The sequence below is a fragment of the Cavenderia fasciculata genome (genome assembly GCF_000203815.1).
Source record: "Cavenderia fasciculata unplaced genomic scaffold Scf_Dfasci-G-o-80e12.f1-5, whole genome shotgun sequence".
Taxonomy (NCBI): domain Eukaryota; phylum Evosea; class Eumycetozoa; order Acytosteliales; family Cavenderiaceae; genus Cavenderia; species Cavenderia fasciculata.
In genome coordinates this window covers 1,013,317-1,039,174 of record NW_004457735.1, presented here as the reverse complement: position 1 = coordinate 1,039,174, position 25,858 = coordinate 1,013,317, and the positions used below count along the sequence as shown (strand labels likewise).

General features: G+C 35.7%; 10 protein-coding genes across 10 annotated transcripts; 4 read left to right on the top strand and 6 right to left on the bottom strand.

Moving 5' to 3' along the window:
• Positions 1 to 134: 134 nt before the first annotated feature.
• Positions 135 to 1,049, bottom strand: DFA_05235 (uncharacterized protein; the record flags this gene model as incomplete). Its single annotated transcript, XM_004360899.1, has 1 exon — positions 135 to 1,049. One exon carries the CDS (start codon positions 1,047 to 1,049, stop codon positions 135 to 137), a length of 915 nt encoding a protein of 304 aa, XP_004360956.1.
• Positions 1,050 to 1,141: 92 nt separating this feature from the next.
• Positions 1,142 to 2,437, bottom strand: DFA_05234 (uncharacterized protein; the record flags this gene model as incomplete). The annotated part of the gene is made up of 2 exons (XM_004360898.1): positions 1,142 to 1,233; positions 1,333 to 2,437. The coding sequence occupies 2 exons, from the start codon at positions 2,435 to 2,437 to the stop codon at positions 1,142 to 1,144; spliced, it is 1,197 nt and encodes a 398-aa protein (XP_004360955.1).
• Positions 2,438 to 2,993: 556 nt separating this feature from the next.
• mkcA (protein serine/threonine kinase) lies at positions 2,994 to 7,134 on the bottom strand (the record flags this gene model as incomplete). The annotated part of the gene is made up of 4 exons (XM_004360897.1): positions 2,994 to 4,767; positions 5,042 to 5,166; positions 5,253 to 6,074; positions 7,099 to 7,134. The coding sequence occupies 4 exons, from the start codon at positions 7,132 to 7,134 to the stop codon at positions 2,994 to 2,996; spliced, it is 2,757 nt and encodes a 918-aa protein (XP_004360954.1).
• Positions 7,135 to 7,453: 319 nt separating this feature from the next.
• DFA_05232 (Putative enoyl CoA-hydratase) lies at positions 7,454 to 8,299 on the top strand (the record flags this gene model as incomplete). The annotated part of the gene is made up of 1 exon (XM_004360896.1): positions 7,454 to 8,299. The coding sequence occupies one exon, from the start codon at positions 7,454 to 7,456 to the stop codon at positions 8,297 to 8,299; it is 846 nt and encodes a 281-aa protein (XP_004360953.1).
• Positions 8,300 to 8,404: 105 nt separating this feature from the next.
• DFA_05231 (chaperone Hsp40) lies at positions 8,405 to 10,773 on the bottom strand (the record flags this gene model as incomplete). Its single annotated transcript, XM_004360895.1, has 3 exons — positions 8,405 to 9,404; positions 9,488 to 10,470; positions 10,684 to 10,773. 3 exons carry the CDS (start codon positions 10,771 to 10,773, stop codon positions 8,405 to 8,407), a joined length of 2,073 nt encoding a protein of 690 aa, XP_004360952.1.
• A 427-nt stretch (positions 10,774 to 11,200) lies between these two features.
• On the top strand, positions 11,201 to 12,347 carry DFA_05230 (methionine adenosyltransferase regulatory beta subunit; the record flags this gene model as incomplete). The annotated part of the gene is made up of 3 exons (XM_004360894.1): positions 11,201 to 11,487; positions 11,587 to 11,773; positions 11,874 to 12,347. The coding sequence occupies 3 exons, from the start codon at positions 11,201 to 11,203 to the stop codon at positions 12,345 to 12,347; spliced, it is 948 nt and encodes a 315-aa protein (XP_004360951.1).
• Positions 12,348 to 12,498: 151 nt separating this feature from the next.
• Positions 12,499 to 14,490, bottom strand: DFA_05229 (uncharacterized protein; the record flags this gene model as incomplete). Its single annotated transcript, XM_004360893.1, has 3 exons — positions 12,499 to 13,913; positions 13,994 to 14,190; positions 14,267 to 14,490. 3 exons carry the CDS (start codon positions 14,488 to 14,490, stop codon positions 12,499 to 12,501), a joined length of 1,836 nt encoding a protein of 611 aa, XP_004360950.1.
• Positions 14,491 to 14,750: 260 nt separating this feature from the next.
• Positions 14,751 to 17,812, top strand: cog7 (oligomeric Golgi complex component; the record flags this gene model as incomplete). The annotated part of the gene is made up of 7 exons (XM_004360892.1): positions 14,751 to 14,924; positions 14,995 to 16,161; positions 16,236 to 16,376; positions 16,470 to 16,768; positions 16,843 to 17,086; positions 17,182 to 17,334; positions 17,405 to 17,812. 7 exons carry the CDS (start codon positions 14,751 to 14,753, stop codon positions 17,810 to 17,812), a joined length of 2,586 nt encoding a protein of 861 aa, XP_004360949.1.
• An 862-nt stretch (positions 17,813 to 18,674) lies between these two features.
• On the top strand, positions 18,675 to 20,165 carry DFA_05227 (putative asparaginase 2; the record flags this gene model as incomplete). The annotated part of the gene is made up of 3 exons (XM_004360891.1): positions 18,675 to 18,713; positions 18,977 to 19,662; positions 19,757 to 20,165. The coding sequence occupies 3 exons, from the start codon at positions 18,675 to 18,677 to the stop codon at positions 20,163 to 20,165; spliced, it is 1,134 nt and encodes a 377-aa protein (XP_004360948.1).
• A 108-nt stretch (positions 20,166 to 20,273) lies between these two features.
• On the bottom strand, positions 20,274 to 24,663 carry DFA_05226 (NDT80/PhoG-like protein; the record flags this gene model as incomplete). The annotated part of the gene is made up of 4 exons (XM_004360890.1): positions 20,274 to 21,262; positions 21,332 to 22,575; positions 23,005 to 23,217; positions 23,291 to 24,663. The coding sequence occupies 4 exons, from the start codon at positions 24,661 to 24,663 to the stop codon at positions 20,274 to 20,276; spliced, it is 3,819 nt and encodes a 1,272-aa protein (XP_004360947.1).
• Between the last annotated feature and the right edge of the window lie 1,195 nt (positions 24,664 to 25,858).

Sequence of the window (25,858 nt, the reverse complement as noted above, 5' to 3'; positions counted from 1 at the left end):
AGGAAACCACAATCAAATCAAATCAAACATGTACAGAGTTGTGTTAATCTAATTATATCCACACTTAAACGAACGAAATGATCATTCATTGTGGCCTGGGGGATGTTGTGTTATTAGATGTTCCATACATCCATCTATCGTTTATTTGGTTGTTTCTTTTGTTGGTATTGTTGTTGTTGGTTCTTTAATTGGTTCATTTGTTTGTTGTAATCATCTAGGTCAAAATAATGAGCATTGATTCTTTCTTCTTGTGATTGCCATGATCCTGTTGATCTTCCACTTCCATCAAATCTACCTGTTCTTTTGTTAAATGTACCACTAACTTCATAGTCTTTAAATTGTTGTTGTTGTTGTTGTTGTTGCGGTGTACTATAATATTGTTGAGTTCCATATGGATGATATCTGTTGTTGTTTGAATAAGGGGTAGTTGATGATGATGATGTTGCATCGGGTGTTGTACTGTACATTGATGAATAATAATAATTGTCGTATGGTGTTGTTGTTTGCGTATAAGGGTTGTAGTCTGCAGTGGTTGTAGTATTATTATCCACTATTGTAGTAGTATTATCGGTTGTTGTTGATGTTGATGTAGTATTGTCGCTGCTAGCAGGTATATTAAACAATGGATTCGATATGATTGCATAGTATTTATGTTGATTTTCGTGTCTCACTTGTTGATTGGTCTTTAAATACTTTGTTTTGAACCAATAGAGCATCTGATTGAACGTATACGGTCCCTGCTCAATATCGCTCGAATTGACATAATACCAATCCTTCTCTTGTTTCTTTTCTTCATCGCTATCTAATAAATATTTAAATGGGTCTTCTTCCTCTTTCTCCTTCTTCTCCTCCTTTTTAGTATCTTCACTCGTATGTGTAGTAGTAGCAGTCTCTATAATCGCTTCAACCTCCTCCTCCTTTTTCTCTTTTTCCTCCTTTATCTCTTCTTTCTCCTCCTCCTCCTTTTTCTCTACAATATCAACCTTATCATCATCATCATCATCAGTTGATACACCACTACCGTCACTCTTATTTGATTCGTTGCTCATATATATATATGATATAAATAAATAAATGTTACAACTTAATTAATTTACATGCATTTGGAATGACTAGTCCACTTCAACTTGAGTACTTTGCATCAAAAATATTTTTTATTAAAAAAGTATTTATCATATTTTTGTCTTTTGAAGAAATCATCTTGCCAACGATGGAAATCAAAGAAGAAGTTATCTAAATAATTGAATAGATCAGTGTCTAGTAATGTATGGGTGATGATTTGTTTATCCTTTTTGATGAACCCACCACATTGATTGGCTGCCAACAACAAACAGTGACTTCCAAAATCACGTAGTTGGAATGATACAACTGCCATATATCCATGTACTTTGAAATGGATGATAATCGTTGTTACATTATCTTCTAACAATGTCCGTATTGGTAGATGGATATTGGTTGTATGAAGGTGTTCAGATGGTAAGTCAAATGACATTGTTACCAGTATATCCCTACTACTGCTGGACATAGTTTTGAGTATAGGTGGTCTTTGTATTGGAAATATCGATACTATATGAATACACTTTAAAGTATTTGGTAATTTGGTTTGATTCATCAATATTGATGACCTACACTTTAAATACTCTAAATTAACCAATCTTTCCAAATCCAGTACTTGTTGTCCATGTTCATCCATTTCAAATTCAGGTATTGATAGTGATATTAGACTAATTGGAAATACACTGTTAAAGTCTAGATATACCATTTCAGTCAGCGGGAATTGAGAATAAGGTCCAGTAACATCAATATGTAATAGAGTGTCGGGTATGGTGTTGGGACAAGTGGCAAGTAGAAAACTAGGTAATTTTAAATAAAGGAGTGATTTTGGGAGTGCTCCACTCTCAACTACACCTTGATGCCATTTAAGTGTTAGTTCTAATAGTCCTTCTGGCAATGCACCACATTGAATGGTATACTTGAATGATGTAAGAACTAGTTTTTTACAATTTGCAATAGAGTGTGCTTGGAGTGGTTGATTATATGATACTCCAAGTATAATAGTTTCTACATTATATAGATCACTATTTACAACGATTGATTTGTTAAACTTATCACCAAAATGTAAGTATTTACATGTAGATGGAATGGTTCCAGGTAGAATATCTTGTTGAAATTCAGAACCCAAGTTTAACTTTTCAAGTGATGGTGGAAGTGATCCTGGTTGAATAGGATGGTTAAAATAACCTAGATTTAGTTCTTTTAAACCATCACTAAAATCACTTTTTATAAATGGTCTTTTGAATTGAGAGTAAACCAATGTTTTAATGTTATCTTTTCGATGACGTGCCAGTTTATCTTCTTGATGTGAAGATAGTGAGCTTGAACCTCTATGTTTGTTCTGTTGATCGATATCTTGAAGATCTTTAATTGATTGATCCATATGTGATTGTAATAACGATCTTAGATGAAATAGAGACGTCGTTACCATCTTTGATTTATGGTGGTTTGAAAGTGTGGGGAACTTAAAATGAGGCTTTAGGCTTTGCAACAAATCCTTACAAGTAAACATAAATGACAATTGATCAACTACCGATGCCGACGACAATACATCAGGTGACAGAGGCCACTCATTCCTTGGTAAGAATGATCTGTATGTCCATGAATGATTATCTTGTAAATTTGAAAAGATTAACTTTAATATTATTTTGGGTAGTTTATATTCTTGTTTTTGTTGTTGTTGTTGATTATTCATCATATAGTCATTATATCTATGATTTAACAATTGTTAAAAATGTATAAATAAAACAGAACAACAATTGCAAGTTAGATCACTTGACACGTGTTGGTTTAAAAAAAAAAAGATACATTGTTCTCATTTTTGAAATTAAATCTTTGTGATTGTTGTTAGTATAAAATATTGTTTATTTTTAAAAGATATTATTATTATTATTATTATTATTATTATTATTATTATTATTATTATTTTTAAGATTATCTTAAATGCCAACAATATTTTGCAAGAAAACAGAAGATAGAATTTTAGCCATTTTCTTTTTGTTATCAGCTTGGCTGATGAATGGATGAGCCAAGAGTTGGAGGGCAGATGGACGCTTTGTTGGATCAAACTGGAGACATAGATTGATAAAGTCGTGGAAGAGGTCACTCCAACGATTGGGATCTTCAAAGGGTTGTTTGAAACCTTCAGTGGCCACCATAAACATGGTGCGCAGAGGGTCTTTACGATGTTTGTGGGCACGGTTGGCTAGCTCGAGTAGACAGACTCCCATACTCCAAATATCGGCCGTAAAAGAGTGATAGGTCTGTTGGATCTGTTCAGGTGGCATCCAGAGCGGTGATCCACACATACGAATCTTGGGTCCACTCTTGAGACTGGCACACAGACCAAAATCAATGAGTTTGATGTCACCTGATGGAGTCATCATGACATTTTGAGATTTGAGGTCACGATGTACAAACCCGTTGCTGTGGAGGTAGTGTAGTGCGACGAGTATCTCACGTGCAACGTATGCAATGTTGGATTCTTGGAATGGGTATTGCGAAGAGGCTTCGCTGAGTGTACCACCCTCCATAAACTCCATAGACACCCACAACTCGTCACTCGACGACACCAAGAACGACTCGTGGTACGAGATGATGTTGGGGTGACGACAATAATCGAGTACGCGGATCTCACGTGTGTTCATCTTGCGTTCTTTACTCTTTTTGTGTGGTAGTTTTTTGATGGCGATACGTTCCTTGGATGCGTTGCTACGCGCCGAGTAGACTGATCCAAACCCACCCTTTCCAACACGTTCCTTGATGGAAAACAGTTTCTTGATCTCTGACGAGCTGACCTTTTTGGCAAGATGATCTAAACTCTTTTTGCTAAATGGTGTCGGTACAATGTTGATGAGTTTCGAGTCGATATTGCGAGGCAATTCATAGTCGGTGAGTGGGATACGCGATACTACGCCCGGTGGCAGCGTGCCCACACCCCCGCCAACCAATGGTGTCTTGCCAGCACCACCATCGAGGTACGCCTGTCGCTTGTCGCTGCGTCGACGGTCCTTGCGCGAATTGGCTTCTGCAAACTTTTGTTGCGACGAGTAGAATCGTAGCTTGGTCTGGAAATGCAGCAGACACAGTGTGATTTCCCAATGATAGTCGATCTCTATCTGCTTCAAACTCCACTTTTTAATAATATCCTTGTGCTCGTCGGCAAGCTCGGCAAAGCATGATGCAATAATTGGAGGTAACTTGGAATCGTCTCTTGAATCCCTCGCCAACTCTAAATTGGGTGTCGTATCATCATTGTCTTCGTATGGGTTGTTGTTGTTGTTGTTGTTGTGTAATTGTCCAGAAGATGCAGCGGTCGAAGTGGTGGTTGTTGTAGACGATGTAGAAGTAGTAGTAGTAGTATGTTTGTTGTCTGGTGACAATGTAGGATTTGAATATTGTTTTTGTATTTGTTTGGCTTGGTCTGGTTGTAATGCCACCGACGCTGATCGTGGTTTTTGTTCAACCGTCTTTTTATCCTTTTTAGAAGAGTTGAATAGTTTCTTTAAAAATCCTCCCTTGTCCTTTTTCTCTTGTACGGGTGGTGGCATCAGTTGCTCGACCACTGGTGCAGGCTTTTGATGTGGCTGACTTCTCTTTGTCATATTTCTATAATAATATGTTGTAACGTCACCAATTAATGTACAAGAATCTACTTTTTGATAATGTGAATGCTTTTGTGATGTTCCAAAAAAATCATTATATCCAATTAAACTAGAGACAAAAAAATAAAAGAAATATAAATATGTTGGTAAAGTATATCTCCCTCAATATCTATCTATCTATCTATCTATCTATATCTATACATACTCGTTTGCTTGTGGAAGGGAAAATAATTCATATTTGATTAAATAAATAGATGACAAAATCAAACCAAAACAACAACTATAAGGTAGGGAATGAAATAAGTGAAGTTAGCATATAAATATTCATATTTGTTTTCAAAAAAAACCAGACCGCCCAACAACAAAGCAACCAAACAACATACTCGTGAATAACTACAGGTGTATTTCTTCCTCGACCAAGAATTAATTGTGAGAAATGGTCAAATTGTTTGGTAATTGAAAGAATATCAGTTTCTGATTCAAAATCAATGATTTGGTATTGGAAATACTAATATTAATAATAATAGAAAATAATAATAATGATTAATATTATTATTATTAATATTATTGTTGATGTGGGAGGGGGATACATACTCTTTGTACATGTACACTCAATTCAATTGAATCGTCAAAACCCAAACATCTTATTCTTTGGTTATCGTTCATTTGTATCGATCGCAATCCAAACAATTTGTTGAGATCACCAACATAGAGGTAATTGTAAATCTCTTTAAACTCTTGTAATATTTCATCTAGTGATTGTGGTGGTGTTTCAAGTTCCTCTTCCTCTACCATTGTTTTAATCGCTTCGTCGTCGTCGTCATTGTCATGATGATGATCGAATACTCTAGACATGTTGAGTGAAATTGGCTTATTGGTTGCTGGTTCCGATCCCTTACTACTACTATTAATCTCATCCAAGAATTTTTTAGATATAGTTAGATTCCTTAATTTACTAAAATCTTGATTATCCATTACTTGTTGTTGTTGATGTATATTTTGTTGTTGACTATCATGATGATGATGATGATGGTCATCATGTTCATGTTCATTACTACTACTACTACTACTACTAGTATCATCATTATTATTATGATGATTATCATTACCATGATGATTATGATCTCGTAAATGAAGATGATGATGATGATGGTCATTATTATCATTATCACTATAATGTGTACCAATGTCAGGTGTCATTCCAACAGCATTACTAGATGATTTGGTGTTGATTGCCATCATGGTGGTACTACTACACATTGAAGAGGATGTGACAATGTCACTGTCAGAGAATGATGCGGTGTTGTTGTGCATTCCAGTTGCCGTTGCAGACACTGTCACCGATACCAAATTAGCAGAATCTTCATCTCCCATATTACTATGACTTGTTTCAACTGTTGTCGATAATGACATTCTCTATATATATATATATAAACTACAGTAGTATTCTCCTTCTCCCTCTCTCCTTCTTTCAATCGACCTAACTAGCTAATTCAATAAATTAAATAAATAAATAAATAAATAAGAATATTAATATTAATATCTAATAATACAATAAGTAAGTAGTAGTAGCAGTAGTACTACTACATGTATGTGTATAAATATATAAACGATCGTAGAGTATAACAATAAAAAGAGTAAAACAACAACAAAAACACAATAATCATGTTGTGCGATGGGTTATTATCGTTGGGTGTGTGTGTGTGTGTTTGAATGTACACGAGTGGATGGGGATGGGATGGGTTTAAGGTTTGTGTGTGTTTGTTTAATGGTGGGTATTTCGGCCTATGAAACCAGTGTTTTTGAATAATGGTGGGTGTTTGATTGATTGATTGATTGAATGTCAACTGTTTAAATCTAGATCTAAGATTGTTGTTTGTTTTGTTTGTATGTATGTACCTATATCTCTCTCTCTCTATCTATCTCTTTCTCTTCCTTCTCCTTGAATACGATGGCTCTAATGTACACTGTACAATGTGAGGTGTAGAGTCTTCTGTTGTTGTTGTTGTTCTGAAACAGGAAGAGGAATAATACCAAAGTAGGTACAATCTTATCTTTGATTTTTGTACTGTCTTTTTTTAAAATATTTTTTTTGCTTCGCGATAATTATCAAGATCGGGACAAGGCAAGTAATTACTTTTTGTTTTTATAAATCGAAGATAATCTTGGTATTCAAATCTGAAGACTTTGCAACGAACGATCTATCTATCTATCTATTCTTTTCTCTCTCTTAAGCGCTAGTGAGGATGAGAGATAATATATATCAATCGTCTTCTTTGTCACAACCAACACTATTGGCTTGTTTCACCCAACACAACAACAACAATAATTTGAATTCTTCCAACAGAAAAATCTTTCTCTGTGTAGGGATGAGCCCCTTAAATTCCAATTCATCGAATTTGCTGAAATCGTCAGATCATTTTTTTTGTCAGATTTTTACTGATTCTGGTGATACGAATACATACTCCGCACCCATTCAAAAACCAAGAGTTTCCAAAGCTAAATATTGTTGATGGTTTAGCGTGGGATCAGGATTTGTCTCTATTTGCCACTTCAAAGAGTTTGGTTGATCACCGAGAACTTTGCCCAATAGTCGGATAGTCAACGGGCAAAAACATAATGTACAATTATTTTGGTGTAACTCAATTTAAACGAAAGTCCGACTTGTTTGTCCTGTTGTCGACTAGTATTGAATTAGTAGTGACACTCCATCCCTTTTACCAACAATTGTGTTATGGGTGGGTGATTATTTTAAAATCTACTTTGGAATCATTTTTTTGAATTAGTTTTAAGCAATGATCACAAACACAAATACAGATAAGATAGATAAAGAAGATAATAATGTAATTATAGTTGATAAAACTAAATACTTACAAGATGGAATCGTGGTGATCAAATTAAATAGAGAAAAGAATGCTCGAAATGCTGTTGATCGAGAGACTGCCGATCGATTGTCAATGGCATTTAGAGAGTTTGATGGAGATGACCGATTTAAAGTTGCTATCTTGTATGGTGGAGACAAGGTGTTTTGTGCAGGTGCTGACTTGAAAAAGATATCTCTTGGTGATGAGAGCCAAATGAATCGATTGCAAGCAGATGGAGATGCTCCAATGGGATGTACAAGAATGTTGCTCGGTAAACCTGTCATTACTGGTATATCAGGATACTGTGTGGCTGGAGGACTAGAACTTGCACTGTGGAGTGATCTACGTGTTGCCAGTCGCGATGCTATCTTTGGAGTATTTTGTCGTCGTTGGGGAGTCCCTCTTATCGACGGCGGCACAGTTCGACTACCACGACTCGTCGGTCATTCTCGTGCCATGGATCTCATCCTTACAGGTAGACCTGTCACGGCAGAAGAAGCATTCAATATAGGACTGGTCAATCGATTGGTAGACACTCCCAACCAAGTACTTGACAAATGTATAGAGTTGGCAAAATTGATTGGATCATTTCCCCAAAACTGTTTGCGGTCAGATAGACTGTCAGTCTATCAACAACACAACCTTTCACTCAACGATGCACTATCAAATGAATTTAAACTTGGGTATCCCAGTCTCCAAAAAGATGGAGTTGGTGGATCATCCAGATTTGCTCAAGGAATGGGTAGACATGGAAAATTCATTGAATCCAAGTTATAATGAAATGTAAATAATAATAAATGAATCAATGGAAAAATAATTGTACATAAATAAATAAATAAAAAGTAAATAGAGATAAGAGTTGATTTGGCTATATACTATACTCTATATTTTACTTGGTTTATTATTGGACGATGACGAAGACAAGGTTGACGAAGAAGTAGTGGACGAGGAAGTGGACGATGAGGTAGAAGAGGAAGTTGTTGATGATGATGAAGATGAAGACGACGACGACGACGATGAAGATTGTTGAGGTTGACCAATATTAAAAGTAAAGCTATCTACATGTATTGAATTTGACGAAAATCCGTTTAGTGGTGATGAAATGGTAGGAGAGGATACTCTCGTACTTGATACTAAATTTACAAATGGCTGTTGTTGTTGTTGTTGCTGTTGTTGTTGGAAAAGTTGAAAATGTGATTGTGGTTGAAAATGTTGTTGGTGTTGTTGTTGGTGTTGTTGTTGATGTTGTTGTTGAATGTTTTGTTGGTGAAGATGTTGTTGATGAACATGTTGTTGTTGTTGTTGAAGATGTTGTTGTTGTTGTTGTAAATGTTGCTGTTGTTGTTGAAGATGTTGTTGCATCGATTGTTGTTGTTGTTGTTGAGCTTGTTGTTGAGGAGGAGAATCAACAACTATAAAATTCTTTAAACTATTATTCCAAACACCAATTTGTTCATAGTATTGAGTTTGTAGTTTTGAGGGTTGTTTTGTTTTTTCAATCAATGCAATCTCTCTATACAATTCTCTTTCGCGTGCTGTTAGTGTTGACATTGCCGGTGTTTCAATGACAAAGTTGATAATCATGTCTCCAACACCCCTGCCATCTGGGTCTTTAAAGCCACATCGTGGAGCTGTTATACCATAGTTTGACTGTCCTTCGTAGGGGGGTACCGCAACCACGGCATTTTTGCCATATATCGTGGGCACCTCTAAATTGCCGCCAAACAGTGCCAGTGTCGTACTGATCGGTACGCCAATAATCACATTATTTCCTTCTCGAATAAAAAATGGGTGTCTCTCCACCTCAAACTTTATAATCAATTCATGTTCATCAAATGATGTTAATGATTTTGCTCTTTTTACTTTTAATACTGTTGTTTGACTAGAAAAAATAAATAAATAAATAAATATAATATTATTATTTGTTAGTTGCAAAATAATTATCTATTTTTGTTTTTGACATACCAAGAATTATCAGATATACCTGCAGGAATGATAATGGTATCTTCATAATTTTGAGTCATGATACCATCACCTTTGCAGAAATTACAGGGGTTGCGCAAGGTGACACCTTTCCCATCGCACATGTCGCACACAAACGCCATGAGAAAATTGGACACTCTACCATTACCCGTGCAGTTGGGACAGGTGGTGTAGTCGCGTTGCTTGGATGCACTGCCCGATCCGGCACATTTATCGCATTCTGTCTTTACAGGAAACTTGACAGACTTTTCGCAACCAAATATTGACTCTTGGAACGAGAGTGCCATATTGTATCGATGTAGGATTCGTTGACGCACCGATGACGATGACGTCGATGATGATGGCGACTGTTCCTCTTCCTCGGTGGTTGGTGAATCGTCGATATTGATGGGTGATCCAAAGTTTGGATGTTGTGGTGGAGGTGGGGGTGGAGGTGCTTGGAACGGATGTTGATGGTGATGATGATGTTGATGCGCGTGATGTTGGTGATGTTGATGTTGGTGTTGTGGGTGTTGTGGTTTGGGCGATCTAAAAGTCGGACTACCGCCAAATTGAAACATTCCTTCAAACGAGTCGTGTAGATTGTTGTGAAACTGTTGAAATGGATCCATACCATGTGGAGTCGGGCCAAATGGTGACGTCGAATTCATCTGGAAGCCACCAGTACTATGATGGTGATGGTGCATGCCCGCGAATCCCTTTTGTCTGAAAAAGTTGTTAAAGATGTTAAACATCTCGTCGTGTCCCATCGGAGTACGTCGAAACTTGTTGGTCGTCACATTAATGTTGATGCCCGCTCCACTACCGCCCATATGAGGAGGAGGGGGTGGTTCACGTGATGCTATATCATAGTCCCGTCGCTTGTCCGTATCCGACAACACTGCATATGCCTCTGAAACCAACTTAAAGTGTTCTTCAGAGTCTTTCTCATTACCCTTGTTTCGGTCTGGATGATATTTTAGTGCCTAAAAAGAAAGAAAGAAAGAAAGAAAGAAAGTATGAAGACAAACATCAAACAATTTTTGAAAGTATAAAAGTGGAGTGACCAAACGACAACAATAATAATAATAATAAACAAAGGTAGGTAAAAAGTAAATGGAGTAAGAATCATCTCATATTTCGTTTAATAGTAGTTTGTTCATCTGTCTTGTTGAGACAACAATAATGTTGACACATACCATCTTCTTGTAAGCTTTCTTTACAATCTCTATATCTGCAGTGACATCTATTTCTAGTATCTTGTAGTAGTCTGGTAATCTACTAGCCATGATGTGTTATATATATATATATATTCTGTTTGTTGTTGTTGTTGTTATTGTCTCTTGCTTTAATCTACATGTGATGCTTTGATGATGATGATGATGAAATCTGATCAGATGTATCTACTCGACTGATGCAGTGTATGATGATGATGATGGTTGAGAATGAGTGAATGAAATATCTGTCTATGTGTACGCGTATATATTATTATTATTATTAATGATTATTATTATTATTAACAAGATAATCTCTTCTTCTTTTTCTTCTTCTTATTCTTCAAACTTTGAAATAATTATAATTATATTATTTTTTATTTTAAATAATTTTGTTTTTTTTTTTTGTCCAAAGGAAAAGCTTTGGTTCATTTATTACTTTTCAACATTTATTAAATTAATTAATTAATTCTTTTGTACAAAGATATATTATTAAGAAAGAATGAGAGTATTGGTAACTGGAGCATCTGGATTGTTGGGTAGAGCATTTATGAGAATCGCCGCAGACATGGCACACAAACAGCAGTGTCAGGTTCTGGGACTAGCATTCTCACGTTACGACCAATACAAGGATCAATTCAACTTGAAAAAGGTTGATCTCTGCGACAAGGAACAACTCAGACAACTCGTACTCGACTTTAAGCCAACAGTCATCATTCATTCGGCTGCAGAAAGAAATCTAAACAACTGTGAAAACAACAAAGAAAAGACTTTTAATTTAAATGTTTCGTATGTTGAACAAACAAACAAATTAATAGTTTTGTTTTTTTGAATCTAAATCTAAAACCCTAAATCTCTGTGTTTGTTCACTATCTATATTCTATATAGAACAACAGAATATATTTCAGATTTGGCTAAAGAGGTTGGAGCTTATATTCTATTGATTTCAAGTGACTATGTGTTTGACGGTACATCACCACCTTATACACCCGATGCAAAGACTCACCCACTTTCATTCTATGGTGAAACAAAGAGAGAATCTGAAGTGGTTGCACTTAAATCAAATCCTTTAAATGTAACCATACTATAGTAGATAGAAGAAAGAAACAAAGAAAGAAATACCAAACCTACTTTCCATATATATATGTATTAACTTACTTGATTTGTGTTTCTAGAAAATATTAAGAGTACCAGTACTTTATGGACAAGTTGAAAATTTAAAGGAATGTTCAGTGACAATGGTTGCAAATCAAATCATTAACAAGAAAAAGGAAGAGTTGGTAGAGATTGATAATTCACAGATTAGATATCCAACATTGGTTGATAATGTTGCACGTGTAGGATATGATTTGATTGGTTTAGGGGATGTTACCAATCAGTTACAAGGTGGCATCTATCATTACACTGGTAATGAGAAAATGACCAAATACGATATGGCCAAGGCAATGGCATCGATCATTCCATCTATTGTCGATACCAACACTATCAAACCATTAGATAACCCACCCATTACAGAACCACGTCCTCATGATGCTCAACTCGATCTAACTTCTACTACTGAAGCTCTTCAACATCCACTTCCTCAATCATCTTTTAAATTGGAAATCTCATCTGTTTTCAAATTATTAAATATTCAAACTTCACTTTAATTTGGTGAAACTATGAAATATACAAATATATATACAAATATATAAACATATATATACATATATATATATTACTACCTATTATTATTTTACTTATTATTTTTACTATTTACTCTATTTATTATTTACTCTTTTTACTTTTACCATTTCCATTTTATTTTTTAGACATACGTATATAATCTTCAACAGACATTGAATTCTTTTGATATCTATCATTATTATTATTATTATTTAACAAGTCACGATGAGTCAATTTTAATGGACGCTTCTTTTTGAGTGGTTGTACTTTGCTGACATTGTCTGGAATGTGTATGTGAAGATCGATGGATTGATGGATTTCTTGGAGTGTCATCTCTTGCATTTGTTTGAGTTTGGAGGGTGTGCTGCGACTGGCTGCAGCAGCGGCAGCAGCTGCTTCTTTGAGCTTGTCGGCCGAGGATGGTGCGGCGGTAGATGGTTGCGGACTGATGGGAGCGTTGAGCACGCCGGCTACGACTGCATTGGCACGTGTCTTTCTTCTAGCAAACGGATCAAATTCATTGGATACCGTATCTGTAATAGTTTGGTTTTGTTGTTGGTGAAAGTTAAAGTCTTTGTTCTTTTTGTTGATCTTGACCATAATATCTTCATCTTGCTTTTGTTGTTTAATGTCGGCTTGGATACGATTGAATTCTTCAATCTTTAGCGAAACTTCGGTGTATTGATCGGAACCGGGTTCGAGCGAATCACGTTCCATGATGAGTTTGGCTTTGGCAAAGGCAATGTTGACGGGGATCTTGCCGTGCTTGGCACGTTCTTGGGCACGCTTTTCAATGTCGTCGTCTGTGTAGATGTAGTCGGCTGCCTTTTGGATGTCGCCAATCTTGACTTGGATGCTCTCGAGTGTTGGCAGTTTTTGGCGTGCACGCACCATGTCGGTGATCCACTTTTCGTGTTCGGCCGGTGTGATGGTGTTGTTGGAGACATTGTCGATAAAGAACTCCTTGGAGACACCGGCGTACGTCAACACCAGGATCTTGTCCGTCTCCTTGGTCTCGACCTTGTACAGCTTGGTGCCGGCGCGGATCGACTCGATCTGGCCGATACGATAGACCGGACTGTTCAAGTGCTGACCAATCACAACACGCACCAAAAATCCAGGTGTCAATTTCTCAAAGTAGGGTTGGTCGACCCACTTTAACAGCATGTTACGCGACAGACGCACTTGGTTGAGTGTCTGTATATCGAGTGCTGAGATTTGCTTGTGAATCTCTCTCTCAATCTCCTTTTCACGTTCGCGTTCACGTTCCTTTTCTCTCTGCTCCTTTTCACGTTCACGTTCCTTGTCACGCTCCTTTTCACGACTCTTCTCCGAGTCTCGTCGCGATGTCTCACGTTCTCTGTCACGCTCCTTTTCACGTTCCTTTTCCCTTTCCTCGTCACGTGAACGTTGTGCCTTGTCTCTCTTTTTCATCATGTCTTTTAAAGCTTGGTCTGTCTTGTCTGCTCTTGTTGATCTACTAGACGACGACGATGATGATGATGTCGCCGCCGACGATCTTGATGATGATTTGTCTTTGTTGTCTTTTTCTACACAGAAAAGAAGTAGACAAGTAAGTTAGTAGTCAACGATCGTTGCATTGAATATTAATATCACATGTATAGCATACTCTCCATTTGATTCATAGTCTTTCTTTGTTCGAATCTTTCAAGTAATTGCTTTCTTCTTTCGTATCTAGTAGCAATGATCTCTTCTCTATCCAACTGTGTCATCATTGACAACTTTAATCTATCTTCTTCATTCTCGTACATATCTTCGTCATATCCATCGTTAAATATTTCTTCATCTTCTTCATCTTCTGATTCTCTAAAAGAGTAAGTAGTAGTAGATTGTATTAATATTAAACTTGTTCAAACCAACTTTATTAAGACTCTCTACATACTCTTTCTTTTTAGATGAAGATGATGACTTTCTAGATGATGATGAAGATGATGAAGAGGATGATGTCTTTTTCTTCTTCTTTGACTTTTCTCTATCACTTTCATCACTATCATTATCTTTTCTCTTTGAAGACGATGATGACTTTTTGTTGGTGACTGCCAACAACTCTTCATCTAGGTCCATTTCTTCATCACTACTATCTTGTTTCTTCTTTGTCTTTGCCATGATTCTCTATATATATGTATATGATGATCTATCTATCTATCTATAGATATATAGTATCTGTGTCGATGATGTATGTTATCTAACAGAGTACTCTGATACTTTTACTCCCAATGGATCTTCACTTTTTCAAAGTCATTTTTTTCCAATTTGAGTGTAATTTTCAAACCTCTTCAAGTGCTACTTGCACTCTGAGAATCATAGTTCATTGATATACTCTTTACTTTGTCTTGGACTGGTTGATTGTTATTCTATCTAATAGAATGAATGGGAATGGATCATCACCTGCTGGTTCGAATGCACTACAAACTATATTCTTAAAAGATTCATTCAATAGCAAGCAATGGATAAACGATGTGTTACGCGTCAACAACAACAAAGACAAAGACAGTAGCACCCCTCAACCAACATCAATGCAATTAGAGAATGATTTAGAGGTATGTACATGGTATATAAATGATAAGACTATATATATAGTTGTTAATAGTATCATTTCTATTTATTTAGAATATAGCATCATCATTATTATCAAAGTTACAAATCTATTCATTGGAATTGAATATGTCATTGGAGAATAGATCATCAGAATCGTTATTATATGTTCCAAAGGCGGTTAGAGAGATTGATAAGGTTAGAAAGGAATCTTTGCAGTTAAAGACTCGTATTAAATCAATCACGCAGTCTATCGATTCAATGTACAGTAACAGTCTGCATACGGCAGTTGACACGATTGCCAGTTTGGACACGGTGCGCACGCGAATCGACTCGTGTATTCGATCGCTCAACGAGGCAGAGAAGCTGCTCCACTTCTCGGCACAACTCGATCAGTTGTTTGCAGCAGCCGAGTATTTGGCAATTGCACAGCGACTAGACGAGATCAAAACATCACTTCAACTATTGAGCGATATTCCAGAGTTTAGAGAACAGTCAAAGCAGTTTGCAATCTATACTGATCGATTAGAGACATCGATCAAACCACTGTTGGTACAATCACTTAACGCACGTGATGTAGACGGTTGCAACAAATATCACACTGTCTTTAGTATCATCAAACGACAATCTACCTTTCACCAAGTATACAATAGTTCTAGAATTGAACCTCTAAAAACTACTTGGTTACAATATAAAGGAGGAGCTATTCCAAATACCAATACTACAGTTGGTGGGTTATCACCAAACCCTTCCTCCTCCTCTACATCTTTATCATCATCACCCAAACCAGTATCACCATTACTTTCATCTGCATCCTCCTCCTCTTCCTCATCATCATTATCAAGTTTTAATCAATTCCTTGGTTCATTTTATGATCAGATTAAAGCAATGGTTGAATCAGAGTTGAATTGGCTTTCAAAGTTGGGTGGTACTAGTGGCAGTGCAATCCAACCAAAAGAGATGATTGAACATTTACTTGGTCATCTATTTCAATCGATAAATGCTCAACTTCAATCAAGAATAGAGTCAGCATCAACGAGCACAACCTCATCCAACAAAAATCAAGATTTAATCCAATTGTATAAAACATCGATATCATTTATCCAATCACTACCATCTATCCTAGACAAAACACATCTCATCAAAACAATACTACTCGATCCATTTAGACATTTCCATAACAAATTCTCAGACAATGAAATGAAATATTTAAAATCACAATTATCTTTATTCCAATTAATTGTATGTATAATATAATATAATATTATTATAAGATTTTTTCTATTCATATATTAATCATTTTTTTAAAATTATAGAAAAAGAATGACTTTAATTCATCAATTAATAATATTGAAACATCAATGAACAAAATATTCCCATTACTCGAACAATCAATTGATCGATTCTATCAATTTACTCATTTATCAGAGATTGAAAGTTTTATTCATACTTTAAATGTATGTAATCCATATATATATATATATATATTGGATTGTAGTTTGATAGTTTAATATTAATATTTATTTATATTAATATGATTTTTTTTATAGAATATAATAACAGAATATATTGGATTATTAAAAGATAGTTTAGTTGAATTAAAGGTAATGGCAAATATAGTTTCACCAACCAATGTTGTTTTGATTGATAGACAATCACAACCACAACTCTTACAACAACAACAACAACAACAAATACTGAATCCTCAACAACATAATTGGGAACATTTCCAAGGTGCAATGAAATTATTACAATTGGTTAATGGTTTAATGTCAAAATTAAATAATTTTGAACATTCATTCAATGTAAATATTATAGATTATTTAGCAAAATATGATGATTCTTCAATGTAAGTTAAACAACTGTATCCAAACAAAAAAATGTATAAATATTTATTTTAAATTAAAATTTTTTTTTTTTTAGAGAATCAACAATTAGAACAATAATGTTATCACAAGAAAATGATAAATCAACAAGATTTAATAATGTCATTCAAATGATTATTGATCCACAATATTTAATGAACAACGGCAGCAACAACAAGAAACATTTATTACAAGATGCAAAAGACCAAGTATCATCTTTTTGTTCACAATCACAACATTTTATTTATGAAACAATGATTACTTTTATAAAATTAAAATTCAAAGAAGTACCAAAAATGAATGTATGTAAAATAATATTAATAATTAATTAATTAATTGAATTAGATTCTTTGGTATTCATATTATTAATAATATTTTATTTTATTTTTGTTTTTAGGAATGGAAACAAAATTTAAATATTGTAGATAGTTATCAATCCAATCAATCAGCCTATAGTACACAAATTGCCGATCATTTATTAACTATTCCACAACAATTGGATCCTTATTCAGAGGAAATATCATTAAGATTCTCTTATCAAATTGCAATTGTATGTGTCTCTCTGGTTAAAACTAGTAGTTTTATTTATTTAATTAATCATTTATTTATGTTTATTTTAGTCATACCCAACAAATGATGAGATGTATCAAAACATTATAAAACAATTACATCAAACTATGTTAAATGAAACAAAGGATATATCTGATACTAGTGATATTGAAGATGATATGGTTGGTATTGCACACCAATGGATTCACATTGTAGCTTGTGCAACCGAAAAACTATACCTACAATCGATTGTTGAAATTACATCACTCACCGATTACGGATGTCACCATTTAGCCAATGATATTACCTATCTATTTAATGTACTATCAGCACTGGGTGTTGCACCTGACCCACTTCTCTCGAAAACCCAACTACTTGTCCAAATTCCCAAAGAAGCATACCTCGAATCAATCCAATCACTTGAAGGTGGAGAAAAGAATATTGCCATTTTAATTTCTAAAATGCGATCCATCAAATAATGATAATATTTAATTGCGATATTGAATAAATAAAATGTATTACATTTCGAAAAAGATTCATTAATACACACCATTAATTTAATTTATTTTTATTATTTTTGAGGGTGAAATGGATTCATCAGCCACCACACTCCTTTCATAGATTATTATTTTCGTTCAAATCAAAAAAAAACAATATTAAAAAAAGATTAGTATTTCAATACAGAACTTATAGAAATCAAAAAAGATAAATGGACTCGACGACATTATCAGTAGATGGAAACGTCAAAGAAAACTTGGATTACTTTCAAATCTCAGAGCTGACACTTGAAAACATTAATCTCTGAAACCCTGCAAAGGTGGATATTGAACTGACAATATAGCCTGTTGCCCACAGTTTTGATGTAATTTTAAAGATATCGACGAAAAGGTTTGCTTCAACCCCTAGGATGAATTGATGGATTGTCTTCTAACTCTATTAGGTATGTTTAAATAGGATAGTGGATACCCTCATCTGTCATTTTTTTTATATCTTTCCTTAGGTAGTGGGGATTTAATCTTTTGTTTTCTCCATCTGATTAGTGGTTGTTCCTCCACCCATTTCCGTTAGTGTGATTTCTTAAAGCCCTCGTACACTGAAGTGCCAATTGGTAACCTACAAACTATCTTTTTAGGATCAATTGATCCTAAATCTTGTTTGTATTTCCGCAGATGTAATCTCATCAATCCAAACAGTAAGGCAAGTACCCAACTACCACAAACTAATTTATTTAATTATTTTTTTTTGTCTACAATGTAGAACCCCTCTATACCAAAATCGAAAGAAGCTAATTATAAGAGTTAAAGAGTTATCAATAATATGTTTTAATATAATTAGTATATAATGGTTTTTAGTCATCCATCCTCAGCGATTTCAATCCAAGTTATTATCAAGGGTCTCAACTGAAAGCAAACTTCAAAAACCTTCAAGCTTTCTTGGAAAGGATCAATTTTTCTAGTACCATTATTCATTTGTTCTAAATATTGATGATGGTAATAGAGCAAATTGATCCTTTCTAATAGTTTGTAAATGGTTTTTTAAAAGTATAACAAAATAAGATAATTTAAATTATTCCCCTTTTTATCAAACCAAATCATGATATTTAATAACTTTACTACCTTTCTTCAAAAATAGTTTTAATTTAGTTTCTACTTGTTTGTTTATCGATATCAGAGATGGAGACTACTACTACCTCTTCGACTAATTCTACTACAAGAAGACCAATTCTATTGATTCATGGAGGTGCTGGTACGATCAGTAAATCGGTGATCACCGAGAAACAAGCAAATCAATTTCAAAGCTCATTAGAAAGGATCTTGACCTCTGCCTATCAAGTATTGCTTAAAGATGGTGGTAATGCATTGGACGCAGTAACTGAAGCTGTTCGTTTACTAGAAGAAGACCCTCTTTACAATGCTGGAAAGGGATCGGTATTTACATCTGCTGGTACCCATGAAATGGATGCATCGATTATGGATGGTAGAGATCTGAAAGCTGGTGCTGTTGGTGGTGTTGGAATTATACGTAACCCCGTCTTGGCTGCTCGTGCCATCATGGAAAAGACACCTCATGTTATGATGATTGGTAAAGGTGCTGAAGATTTTATAAGAGACAAGGCACCAGAGATTGAATTGGTTGACCCTTCATTCTTTTTCACAGAGCATCGCTACAATCAATTACTCAATGTACAAAAAGAAAACAAACATTCAATAGTATTAGATCATTCGTCTAATCCAATCAAAGTAAAAGAAGAAGAAGAAAAGGAATTAAAAGAAGAAGATAAAGGATACTTGAGCGAAAAGAAATTTGGTACAGTTGGTGCTGTTGCTTTGTATGTATCATAATGATGATTATTGTTAAACTCACATGTGTGTGTATTTATTTAATTAATTTGATTTAATTTGATTTGATTTGATTGTTTCTAGAGATATAAATGGAAATCTAGCAGCTGCAACAAGTACAGGAGGAATGACAAATAAATTAGTTGGAAGAGTTGGAGATTCACCGATTGTTGGAAGCGGTGTTTATGCAAACAACAAGACTGTGGCAGTGTCTACTACTGGAACAGGCGAGATGTTTATTCGTAGTGTTGCTTCATATACCGTATCGGCAATGATGGAATTTGGAGGTTATTCTTTGGAAAAGGCTGCTCATGAAACTATATTCACCAAACTCACTGAAATCGATGGTGATGGCGGTCTCATTGCCATCGACAGAGATGGTAACTTCACAATGCCATTCAACACGGAAGGCATGTACAGAGGATACATTCAAGAAAAAGATAAACCAAACGCTTTTCTTTATGGTCCAAATGAATCAAATTTAAATAAATAATATATCTTTTAGTCTTTTTTTTTTTTATTATTATATTATATAACTCTTTTATATGGTGAGTTTTATTATTATTATTATTATTATTTCTTATTCCTTATTCCTTATTCCTTATACTTCTTGAGGAAAGGTACTAGTAGTAGTTGTAGTAGTACTGGTTGTGGTAACGGTACTTGATTGGGATCTAGGAAGATTTGGGTTGCGACCAGTGGCATTCATAATTTCCGAGGCAATTTCACTGGCAGACTTGCTCTTTGCACCCATTGACTTGTTGCTGCTATTGACCAACTGTTGTTGTTGTTTTTGTTGTTGTTGTTTCTTTTTCTTACCATAATCCATGACAAGTTTTTGAAGGGGGATTTCTTGGAGCTTGAGATGATTAGATAGAGAGATGGACTTGAAGCTGTCAACTTCGGATGTGAAAACAGACGATGTCGATGAACTCATAGTGTCGGTACCCGAGACAGAGTCATGGTCGTCCACGTGATTGATCTGCATCTCGGATATAGGTGTAATGTCGATCGACTGCTTCTTGGCATTCTTTCTCGCGGTGGAGGTTGGCGAGTGAGAGTTGGAGTGAGAGTTGGAGTTGACAGTGCCGTTTGAGTATTGGTTACGGAATTGGTCAATATGATCGTTTAATTGACGGTAGCCATCCTTTTGCATCAATTTCATACGTTCGCGAAGGAAACGTTTCTTGGACTCCCAAGTACGTTGTCTAAAGAATCCAATGACGATACAGAGGACAATACCAAAGACAATGATCGAAGGCATGATAATGGCAGCTGCAATGTTGGGTTGGTAAAACACCAAAAGGACAGTGGCAATGACAAAGATGACCAGAGTGATGAAATTAACCAATCCACTCACCCACTTGACACGTGATGGCGAGAACAAAAAGAACGAGCCAAACAACCAAAACAGCGGAACAAAGAACCCAAAGACAAACATGGTCCATGCAGGTCCAAGACCCATCAAACTACAATAAACACATGAATCTCCATGATCACTATTATGTTGTTTACTTTGTTCTTCAGATAACATAAATGTTACCAAATCTTGCATTTTGTTTAATACTACATGTTGTTGTCTATTTCCCTCTAAATAAATAAAAAGAATAAAAGTTAATAAATATTAAATCTATTTTCTATTTTTTTTCTTTTCCTTACCAAGTTTAACTCTATTAATTTCTTTATCCATTTCAATGATATGATCATGTTCACGTCTAAGAGTTCTACCAATTTGTTGAGTTGCACCAATATTTTCCAAGAGTAGTACACGATCATTGACGACCAAAAGGTTTGGAATGGTTGATCCATCTTGTAGACGAACTTCACCGGCAACAGAGACGGCATTTGGGATAACTTCTCTTAGTTCCTGTGCCAGAAACCCCTTCTCCTTGACCATTGTGGCCGAGGAGGTGGCAGATGCAGCGAGGTTGTCGTAACCTGGCATTTTCTTACGGTCATAGTTGTAAATCTTGAGACGATCAATCTTGTCCCAATGGTTTGAAGAGTCACGGACAATATTGGACTTTATACGACGATCCGATGGTTTGTAGAGATCACCAGTGACCAAAATATTACCATTTACAGTGAGTGCTTGAGTTGGTGAGTTGGTATTAATACCAACCTTTCCATTTGTATATACAATATCATCGGATAATGGGTTACGTAACCATTGTGAGGAGGAAGAGGAAGAGGTATTAGTGTTATTATTATTATTTTGTACATCGGTTTGTTGTTGTTGTTGTTGAAGGGGTAATATATTTGATGGAAAATTGGAAAATGGATTGCCTGCTTGTTGAATTTGTGAATGATTTATGGTTACAAAATTGTTGCTTGTTTGTTGTTGTTGTTGTCCTTGTTGTTGTTGTTGGACTTGTTGTTGTAACTGATTATGTTGGGTACTGGAGAGAAACTGAAATATATTTCCAGATTGGTTGTCAGATACCGATGTAGTAGTTGCTGCTGTAGATGTGGTTGAAGTGGTTAAAGTTGAAGTGGTAGATGATGAGTTGTTACCAAAATATGGGTTACTACTTAATATATGATTTGTAGATGTATTGCCATTATTTGTGGTACTAGTTGAATTGTTATTATTGTTGTTTCCCAACCAAGTTGTATTTAATGGTTCAGTTTCATTGGTCAATGAAGAGTTTGAAGATGACGATGACATGGATGAAGTGGATGACTTCAATGTAGATGTAGACGAGGTTGAAGTAGTACTAGTTGAAGTACCACTTGCACTGGCACTGGCACCCGATGCTAAATTATTGATTGGATGGGAAAAGGGTTGAGCAAATTGTTGTTGTTGTTGTTGTTGTTGGTTGTTTGATTGTTGTTGTTGAAATAAATTGGTGGTTGAAGAGGTTGGCGATTGGCCATTACTCCCTCCTCCTCCAGAGCTACTGCTACCGGGAGAAGAGTTGATATCCTTTTTTGAAGTCTTTTCGTGGTTGAGAAACCGACCTGGGTTTTGACCACGCACAATCATGGGTGGGGAGATCTTGGCAGAGAGTGGATAGTACTGGTGAGTGATGGAGAATTGGTGTTGCGATTGCTGAGTCTGTTGCTCGACGACGGCATTCAACACGACGACGATACGGAAAAACTGTTGGTTTGGGTTGGGTTGGTCGGGGTTGATACGTGCATTGTTGGCAGTGGCCGATCCGAATTGCAGCTTGGACCAACTGCTCTTGCCCTTGACGACGGGACTCGACTCGACTGGCAGACGGCCATCCTTCTTGCCAGAGGTGTTGCCCAGTTGGTGGATGGGCACGCGTTCAGTCAACTCATTGAGCACCTGTACATTGCTGACGTTGGAAAACTTGAGTACGTACAGTGTGAAATGCAGTGCTTCAACCTTGAGGGGAGCACCACTGTTATTGATAAACAATGGATTGGTGGGATCAGAGTTATGATTCTCCAAACTACCAGTCAACTCTGTCTCTATCTGGAATCTATTTTGTCTATATAAAATCCATGCAGAATCCAAATCTGAATAAGTTATATTCTTATCAATTCTTTTTACTTTAAATCCAAAACTTCCAGTTCTACAAAAAATTAAACAAAATAATTAATATTTTTCTTTCTTTTATCTTTCTTTTCTTTTTTGTTTAAACATACAAATCATTTTTTGAATTAAATAAAGAATAAATTTTACCATTTGGGAAATATTGTTCCCATTCATCTTTTGGAAGAGTTTGATCAAATTCTCTTTTCAATTTTTTGGTTACATTGACCACTGTGTTTGGATTTTGTGGAATGCTTTGGGTTGATGGATAGGTTGGCATGGAAAAATCAAGTGGACTACTAGATGAAGTTGATGGTGACAATGGATGTTGTGATTGTTGTTGTGGTTGTTGATAGTATTGTTGTTGTTGTTGTTGTTGCGGTCGGTGTTGATATGACGATGATGATGGCGATGGAAGTGGTGATGGTTGATTGGGTGACGATGACGATATATGACTTGTGAGAATTGATGAATTGGGTGGTGATGGTGATGAAATATCACTTGATGGTGTTATCATTAATAATGGATTACCGTTACCATTATTATTATTATTATTATTACTATTATTATTTACATTATTATTATTTTGTTGATTGCCTATAGTTTCTGGAATTGAATTGGATGATGATGAATTATTTTGATTGTTATTTTGATTAATTAGATTTTGTATGGCATTGTTACCACTGTTGGTGAGGATGTTTAGACCTTCACCAATTGACTTTGATGGTTCTGAAAAAAGATTGTTGAGATTAAAGATGTTGTCGTAAGAGTAGGACAATGTGTTGGGGACATCCTCGTATATCGAGGGGTTGTTACCCGAGTTGGAGGACGATGAGGAAGAGGATGGTCCACCGCCGCCGCCGCCGGCAGCAGAGTTGATCATCTGTTGCACATTCATATTATTGGTCGAGTTGGAAGCACCGCTGTTGTTGGCGTGATGGTGGTGGTGATTAGAGTGGGAAGAACTCGAATTGATGCCGTACGAAGTCAACACAAATGGAATGTTGGAACTTGAATTGTTGTTTGTGCCAAAGGTCGAGTTGGAAAGTTGCAATTGGTGGAATAATCCAGAACCGCTGGTATTCGTCGTGTTGTTGGATTGGTTGCTCGAGTTGTTGTTGGAAGTAGTAGTGCCGCCGCTAAGGTTAAGTAGATTGAGGCTCTTGTGACTGGGAAAAGGGATGGCGGATGTTTCGATCATATATGAGGGTGGCTGTTGTAGGAGTGATGGGTGTGTTGAAAACAATTGTTGTTGTTGTTGATGTAGTGCTTTATAACTTCCAGATGTTGATAGTCCTTGTAGATTATTATTATTATTACTATTATTACTATTACTATTATTACTATTATTGTTAATCAAAATGTTGTTGTTGGAAGGAGCAGAGGAAGCTGATGTGGTGGTGGTGGTGGTGGTCGACCCAACTCCAACGTTGGCACCAGCATCATGGTGGTGTTGCTGTTGATTGTTGATATAAGGTGACGACATTCTAAAACGCGGGTGGTACGACGACAAAGACGACGACAAAAAAATAGATTCTAATTCTGTAACTGTACTAACCTAACTCTCTAACTCTAAACTAAACTTCTTCTTTTACTAGATTCAATGTCTATGTATGTTATGTATATATATGGGGGATGAGGTGATATTGCGTTAGTTAGTAATCAATCATGTCGCATGCAGTGGTGTGCGGTGCAGGAGGAGGAAGGAAGGATCTCATTGTTTCATTCTTTGATTGACACACACAACACAGTTGGGGTGGTGTGAAAAAAGGATCACAATTGAACAATATAACCCTCGGGTCTGGCTGGTGTAAAGTTATAAAAGATGTGTTTTAGTTTTAGTTTTTTTTTTTTTTAATTTACCTTTTGATATTAGTTGGTTGAAAACGACGTTTGATCTCCCTTTTTTTTTCTTTATCTAATCTAATCCAATACACAACACTGTGTTGTTGTTGTTGTTTAGTTTCTTTGGTTCCTAGGATAAGTATATCTGTCTCTCTAGAATGTAATGTTATAATAATATATGTAGTAGAGTAATTTGTTGTTGTGTCTGTGATGTGGGTATAAGGATTACATAATGTGTTGGTTAGTATTAATGAACTGAAGTTGTTGTTTATCAAACAGGAACCAACTATTGCAAGCCCAACGTTGCTCAAACACGATGAGAGGGGGGTGCCATGACAATAGAGGGGGCCACTCAACAACAGCAGTAACTGCAGAAATTGGTTGAAAGTGAAATTAAAAAAACAAAAAAACAGCAGCTGAGCAATGTAACCCTCAGATTTCGATTGCCAAAAGCAGCCCAAATTACCCTCACTGGCAAAAATCGAAAAATCGACAAGGAGAAGGCGAACCTCAGATGGATGGCATCCACAGTTCTTTAGTGTAAAACAATTTGGATAGAATAGAGTCTAGACTCTAAACACAAACTTAAACTAACCTTTTTGAGAATAAAAGTAATCTACTACTAGCTTTACTTGCTTTTCGGTTGATGGGTAAATTTATATTTATATTTATAATATAATATATAATAACAATAAACCTTTGTAGTCGTTTTTTTTTGTTGATGATGATGTTCTGTTTGTTTGTCTCTTCTATTTTTTTGTGATTTTTTTGTTTTGTTTGGTGTAGATGGGGGATGGTTGGGTGTTGAGTGGGGATATGGGCGATTGGTTGATGGT